Here is an 8,175-nt window from a genome sequence, read left to right on the forward strand (position 1 = left end):
AACAAAATCGGCTTTAGTCCACAATATTTATTATATGGAAAAAATATAGATTATAAGAATATCAATAGTTGTGTGATCAACATATTTTTTTGTATAATGAAGTCTATAGCTAAGTGGGAGTATGAAGCATTTACACAGTAATTTGATGTATAACAAAACTGTAGGATTAAATGAATGGAAATATTGATATGGTCAGATACACTGGACTGCCCATCATCAAATAACTGCCGACACAAAAAGGAAACCTTAACACAGCTTCACGATAGTGGTAGAGTAGACATGTCACAGAAATAGTTAAAAGAAACAATCCAGAAGACTTAATGATGAGAGCACAGCAAACAATGGCTTACTTTCAAAAATACTTTTATCCCTCTGGCACTAATCGAATTTTAAAATGTATGTTCAATGCCACCAACTGTGCCTGCATGATTAAACAATGTCCAATGTATGTCCAAATCAGGTACATGTATTAAAGAACTTCATACATGTATGTACAATAACTAGTATTACTAAATGCAACAGTGTACTCAGCCTGGCAAAGATCGAATTTCAAGAAATGCAAATTCTACACATAAATTCAACAGAAACACATGTACATGTACAAATACTGTATTTTTTCACATACTAACTTTACATAATACCAGACTGAGACTTATTTGAATCGTTTGACATTATATACATTTACAAAACAGCTGCTCAATCTATATACAATGTTGATACATGTGTTCCGTTAGTATCTTTAAAATATTTGCGAAAGCAGAGAAACAATAAATATCCCAGAAGTAAAAGAGAAATAATTTTGATATACTTTTTCAATTCTTGAGCGACTGCCAAAATTAGGTCTGGTAGTGGTATGCCTCCAGTCCCTCACAAAATATATCATGATACAAATTACCATACAGTTTGGTACTGGAAAGTATGTTCAACAAGTTTGGGCAGGTAACCAAAAATGGATTTCAAGAAGAGTACGTGTATATATTCATGGTCAGTCAGAAACTGGGGGACAGAAAAAACACACACAACCTCTCCAAACATTTTCCAGACTAATCTTCAATATTGTGTGTCGGAAACTTATTTTTGTGCTTCATACATGTAAACTATAAAGGTATCAACCACCATTTTAAATATGGATGAAGCAAATTATTCTCCATTCTTGGACTGGAGGCCATTCTTCATTATTTGCAGAGCAGGAGCCCATGCATTAAAAATAGAAGTAGCTTTATAAAAGCTGTTAGTTTTATATATTGATAAATGCAAAAACTGGTTGTATTGGCACTATTGATACTTCAGATGATTATTATGAAAACTTTCTTCAAATTTATGAATTGGCTGTCTTAAAATGAATCAAGTAGAATGAGGCTAAAATAGAATTAATAATCTGACCGACAAACTGCAAAAGAAAATTGTGCACATACTTGATACACGCCGCTGTTTTAGACTACATGTACCTTCGTTTTTTAACAGTTTGACTGCTGGAAGAAACTAATTACTACATGTCATAGACATGATTGTTTGCTTCTAGCCCCTCAAATTTTAGTTCTAAGATTCAAATGAGAATACACTACTTTAATGTACAAAATATGGCAAACAAACAGGCCATCCTACCACAATAATGCATGGAATTCAACTAATTCAGGTGGGAAAAAACATCAGATCAATACACCATTATATCATTGAAGTTCAGCTCTGACACCAAGAAACCACCTTCTTCAATGAACTTTTATAACAATGCCACTTTGGATTGCAGCTTACGTATAGTTTCAGTCAGGCTGCACACACGATACACAAACCTGAGCACTGATTACCTACCAACTGGTACCACAGAGCAACGACCAACTGGTACAAATCAAAGTGCAGTCTTGTCACAGCGCATATCAAAAATAGACAAGTGAGCAGCCTATAATATTTTCAATAGTATTGACGATGATTGTACATGACTGCACAGATAATGTATCATTATGCATAGGAGAATGTTATCAAAGACTGTTTGAATTAGTGAGAAACTTTCATCTCAGTTATGTTATGTCAAGAAGTTCATCATCTTCCTCCATTTCCATATCCTCTTCATTATCAATTGATGCATCAGAGAATCCATCGTCAATGTCCTCGTCATCCTCATCATCAATGTCCACGCTATCAGCGCCATCTGATTCATGTCCTCCAGCCTCCATCTGCATCAACTGGCCCTCAGTTCCAGTCTCTATCACAGATACCTGTCCTTCAGGTGTTATGATAACAGTCTTTTGCTTAAGTTTGCCACCAACCTCCAAAAGAGCTCGTGTTTCCGCCACACTCTGCTCCTGACCTTCCACAATTGTGCATCCACCACTTGGGATCACTTCCACACGTTTCTTATAGGGTTTGGTCTGGAACTTTTTGAACTCCTCAGCGGTCATTACATGAATCCCAGCAGCTGTGAGTAACTTCCCATGTCTTGTTTTCAAGTGTCGCTTGTAAGTATTGCGTGTTTTGAACTTGAGAGGACAGTCTGTGCAAACAAATGGACACTCTCCTGTGTGGCGACGGATATGCTCCTGAAATTAGAATTAGATGTGATGTACATGTAACATCAATTTTACATGAATCATCCAATTAAACCAAGAATCAATCTGTCAATCGCATTACCCAAGAAACATGAAAAGGTATTCAGAAATCATAATCAAGCTACTGTATGTTCAGACACTTTAATGACCTTGATCTCTGAAGAGCTTGCATGCCTTCCTTCCATGCGAACAGTTACAAGGCGATCCACTTCGGTAATTTCTTATGAAAGGTAACCCCAAACTTGTTGAACTTACAAGGAAAAAATTTCTTTCCAATGATAACTCACCTTGAAATGACTTGGGTGTCTGAACTTCCTTCCACAGTCAATGCAGGTGAATCTGCTCTGGTTGTTGTGAATCAGCATGTGGTAATTCAAGCTGTGTTGTCTTGTAAATGTGGTGTTGCAGATGAGGCAAACAAACGGCTTGATACCTGGAAGAGAGATTCACATTACTGATATTGCACAACATTTTTACTCACAGTCACAAATTTATCCTGGTAGTAGTATTGGTAGTAATAATGCCTAAGCAACTCAATGATTGTTTATTTTTATTCATCAGTTGCAGCTGTTTAGAGATCCCAGCATAGACTAAGACATGCCCTCAAAATCTTCATTTCCACCTACCAGCATGACTTCTGTAGTGATACATCAAAGTTGCAGCTGCTGTGAACGTCTTATCTTTACAGATCTTACAAATCAGTGGCACGCGATCATCCTTCTTTTTCGTTCGGAGTTCTCTGATGCACCGCAATGCAGTTTTCTGAAAACAGAATGACAGGATTATTGTCTTCAAAACCTTGGTCACTTTGGCCAGAGTCCAACAAGACTTTTCATGTCGTCAGCGGATACCATTGAACAACTAGATGAGTTATGTATGCAAGTATAGAGGTGGAGAAATTCACAAACTGATGAAGAGTTGATCTAATCATTGACAGTTCTGGGACTCGTTCTTTTAATCAAATCATAGTGTTAGGAATTGATTTAAATGAAGCCGATACATGTTTAAAATTTAAAATTAGCTGCAAAAACAATGCAATCATAATTCTGAGATCACGCTCTGGAGGAAGACTTTTTTTTACTTCATCCTACCCTGGAGAAAGTGATTCAGAAAAGCAATAAATACTATTTACAAACCTCCAATGAAATACATATTTTTGTGTTTTGCAATTACATATCAATTTGGACCAAAAATAACAAGAGGCAATGTTTTGAAAAAAGCATGAATCAACAGTTTAAAACATGTAACAACGAAACGTAAGAACACAACTTCAATTATCAAGATCTTTCACTCACTGCTTATAGCACTAACTGAACACTAATAGTTAAGCTTGAAATCTGAAATCAATATTTTTAGCATTTATGCCAACAGGTTTGAGGGAGAAGGCAAACTGAATGGCTCACTCTTTTAAAAATAGTGGTAAGTAACTTGATAAAATTTGGAATGAGAAATCATTAAAGTCAAGATATCTTTTTTCACTTCCAAGGTGACACGCAACTCACAATTCCAATACTGCAGACTATAAAGGCGGGAAACAATCACCATCTTCTAATTGGATATGAGACTACTGCCATCATTGTATATTGAAGATAAGTTTTGTACAGCATCTACACCTACCCTCTCCCACTCTGCAGTTCCTTCCTTTGGTTTAGTTTTGTTCTGTCTTCGTTTTGTCAGATGTTCCAACAACCTCTCTGCTTCATCTCCCGAAGATCCAATCATTTCTTCTGGAACAAAGACTTTACCTTTTCTTGCAAGTTCAAACTTGGGCATTGGTGGATATGGACCTGAAATGTAACAAACAAAGATGAACATAGCATCGCAAAGAGAGCATAACCCTCAGCCCATTGAGGAGAGACAAGGCACGACAATGGTTTATAGTGGACTAACTCAGCCCATTGAGGTTCAAGGTAGACAGTGGTGTACAATGTAGTGAGCTAACTGGACAATTCATCAGATTAGCTCTACTTAGTTTTTGAAAAAAGGAACTTTAATGGTTTGTATAATAAGAGATGACATTTTCATGCTTTTTAAGTTGCTTTTGACAGTGCGAGCGCAAAAATAAAACACATGTATTTCAGTTTTTAACGCAGTGATTCTGAAAAAAATTCATGTTAGTTAACACCTATCTTGAGACACCTGCAAAGGGAATGAGGCATGGATATCTAAACTTACGTTGAGCACTAGAGCTCTCTGCTATTGTGTTGCTGTTGAAATCTTGCACCTCTTCTTCTGCACTCACAAGAGGGGTCCCATCAGGGGCAAACGCTAGTCGTGCATACTGTATCACAGGAACAGACAGATTATTACCACCTTGTACACAACCATGAAGAACCTTCAGTGGCCGGTCAAGTGACTTGTTTAGTGTTGGAAAGCACTTGTGCTTATTGAATTTTAAGGCAGAAGTCCGAGAACTGCTCTCTTCCTCAGATTCATCCTCAGAACTTTCAATTTCATAATGCATCATCTCTGCTCCGCGTCTTTTACCGAATATGGTAGTGTAACAATGATCATGATGAGGCTGACTTCTAGTGAGTAAGTCAATGATGAACTGATCATTCACAGCTATACACTTGTCAGTATCCACCTCTTCCCCAATTGTCAAACGTGGGTCTTTTCCATCATCATTTTCCACATCGATCTCCCTCTCCGAGTCAGATGAGGAACCTTCCGCCTCATCATCACACAATTTCTTTTCTTGCCTCTTCAAACTTTTTTTCATGGCAAATTTCTTGGCAATATTCTTTTTCATTTGAGAGGCCAGTCGTGTCTGCTTTGATAGCCCAGAATGATCATTCTCTTTCTGTTTCCCTTTAGAATTCTTTGAAGACATGAAATCAGATATTTCAACGATGTTTCCTGTGGGGAAAACTACTGTTGACTTGCCAGATTTGAGGAGAGTGTAAACAGTGTTTTTGTCCTGTTTTCCTGGCTTTAAATATGATGGAGAAGGCTTAGCTGAGGCAATACCTTTCTTCTTTTTTTGATTTTTTGAAGATTTTGAAGCTGAAAATATGAAAGAAAAGTTGACAATTGCTGCTTTTATCGTGAACCAATCAAGACTTCAAAATAGGATAATCATTAACCAAAGGAATCATCACGTCTCACATTGAACTACATATCTCTGAACTCCTTGAATTAGAAAGTTTACTAAGATCTTTTTAAGTGAAAATCTTACTCTCATTTGCAAGACCCAAATAAACACTATTTTCTATCTTGCAACTGGCATAATGTGGCCTTTGAAGGTGATTCGCCATTGGCAGCCATTTCTTGAAAGTCACTACACAATAATGATTTTCTCAATCTTCCTGTGGACTCAATTAAATTCTAGTCAAATCACATTAAATGCCAACCTGTCATTCTTCTTTTCCTGGCATGGATTGGTTCAGCGGTGAATTTGACTTTCGCACCTGAAATTTTAATTCAATCATTGGCGATATGATAGAAATTCAGATATTAATTATGATATGTGATGATGGAAAATATAAAAGACCACCTACAGTTTGCTTTCCCATGACAAAGTTTTTGTGGGTATGATTATGACTGTAACTTACTGTACACATGTCTGGGATACACATCACATTGCAATAATGCAACCACAGCAGATAGATGATATAACTCCTCTTTTTTAAAGACAGTTTGTAATACATTGTATTAGTTTAGACTAGTTGACTGTGCTATGCTGTAAGTAACAACCCATTTTCTTGAACTTACCTTCAGATTCCTTAACAATCTTTTCAACATGCTCCCGCAAGTGAGAACAGACCAACTGCCTAGCCCTTGTCTCATTCCCAAAACTTGAGAAGTTTGCAAAGCACTTATTAGGTTGCAGGTAGCAGGTAAAAGTATAGTTCCTCTTCAGCTCATTAGATGTCATATCAGCAAAGAGATTAACAAGGGCTTTGTCTGACAACAAGCGGATCTGGTCCAAGTTGAGAACTTCCATGGATTGGACATTTCTTAGGGTGAGCTGTAAAAGATCAAAAGATTGTTCACTACATTACCAGTACTACTACTACATGTATTAATATTATCATGAAGTTAAGACTCAAAGTCAAAGAGTTGGTTGTTTTCTGAAAGTATCTTTGAATTGAAGTCAATAACTTAATGATCATATCCGAATGACATCTGACTTGTTCTTATGGTAAAGCCAAAGTCTTACTCTTAATCTAATGTCCCCTAGTATATGGAGAAAAGCCATACCATCTGTTTTGTGACCTGTTGCTGCACAGCAATGATGGTGGTGTCATGTGGTGATGCTACTACCAGTTTTAGTTTTGTTTTACCTTTTTATTCAAGCCATACACTGGCTCCTTTTCCAGTTTCTCTGATGCAACCATAGCTAGGACATCAAGGGACAGAGAACCTGGATTTGTCTTGGACACCTCCTTTTTGATTCCATCTGTGTCATCCTGTTCAGCTGTGCTCCCCTGTGTCATCATCTCATCTGATGTTTCTTCTTGTGAAGATGGATCATCGCAACTTGCAGCAGATGAATCTCTTGATGCCACTTTTCTCCTCCTCAAGTTGAGTTCAGAAGGTTCAACATCAATGCTTTGATCTTCCTCCTTCACCTTTTTTGACTTTTTTGGTTGCTTCTTTGGATCAGATCCTGAATTTAAGATAAAAGAAATTTAGTCCCATCTGGCATCGAGGCATCTCATCAAACACGTACAAATGGTCAAATGTTTCAAAATCAAATAGATATAGGGCCTCTAGCCGGATAGTCCAAGTACCTAGATGGGACTGATTGATGCTTACAAAACAAATTCTGATTGTGAATGTCTCCTTGGTCTAAATAAGTAAATTATTAAAAAATGCTATGAGCCAATTAAGCTGCTCTATTGTCAAATAACTCAAAAGCCAAAACAATGATATGAATATGATTCAATCCATGCAATGCATGCTGATATTGCTGTCTGCACGCTGGCCGCCATATTGAATTTACGACGACACATTGGGCCAAAATGTCATTAGTTCAAGTGTCCAAAACGGTGATCTTAAACATATAATTACTTCATGAAATCAAAACACATTGACAACAAAACTCCAAGCACATAATGAATGAATCAATAGCGGGGATCACGGCCGTTTTACACCGAATTCTGGTGCGAATTACCACTGAAAACAAAGTAAAAATCTGAAATCCAAAAAGTAGCAGCCGAATTTTTCTCAACATTTGGTTGGCTTATATACGACCAGTTCAACATCAGCAAGGCAAAGATCGTGCTGTAACATTAGATAAACATATATGCAATGTAATAAACTGCACATACTTAGTGTTGCCGACTTTTTAGGGGCCTTTTTTCCCGTTTTACCTCGCCGTTTTTTCGACGCCATTTTTGCTCTGGCTCAGCTGTCTGCTTCCTACCTCATTCCACTCAGCAGAAATAAGGAGTATATTTTTATCATAAAACTTTACAATACGTCTACTTTACTATATTTACCTGGCATAAACCTCAGTATTTTTTTTAAATATTGATATTAATCATTACGTTGACAATCAACTTGGCATCGATTGTCTTTATTTCCATGTGGGACGTGTAAAATATCGGACAGTATAAACTGAGGTAAAAGTACTTTTTCTTGAGGCTTATATCTTTATCATGAGGACACGATACAACGTGTACTT

General features: G+C 37.0%; 1 protein-coding gene across 1 annotated transcript; it reads right to left on the bottom strand.

Moving 5' to 3' along the window:
• Positions 1-22: 22 nt before the first annotated feature.
• Positions 23-7,906, bottom strand: LOC135484220 (uncharacterized). The gene is made up of 9 exons (XM_064765490.1): positions 7,820-7,906; positions 6,830-7,155; positions 6,258-6,513; positions 5,897-5,953; positions 4,719-5,549; positions 4,161-4,330; positions 3,170-3,305; positions 2,831-2,976; positions 23-2,534 (listed from the first exon to the last, which is right to left on the bottom strand). Exons 1-9 carry the CDS (start codon positions 7,881-7,883, stop codon positions 2,016-2,018), a joined length of 2,505 nt encoding a protein of 834 aa, XP_064621560.1. The 5' UTR covers positions 7,884-7,906; the 3' UTR covers positions 23-2,015.
• Positions 7,907-8,175: the final 269 nt, after the last annotated feature.

This window comes from Lineus longissimus, chromosome 3, assembly GCF_910592395.1.
Source record: "Lineus longissimus chromosome 3, tnLinLong1.2, whole genome shotgun sequence".
Taxonomy (NCBI): Eukaryota; Metazoa; Nemertea; class Pilidiophora; order Heteronemertea; family Lineidae; genus Lineus; species Lineus longissimus.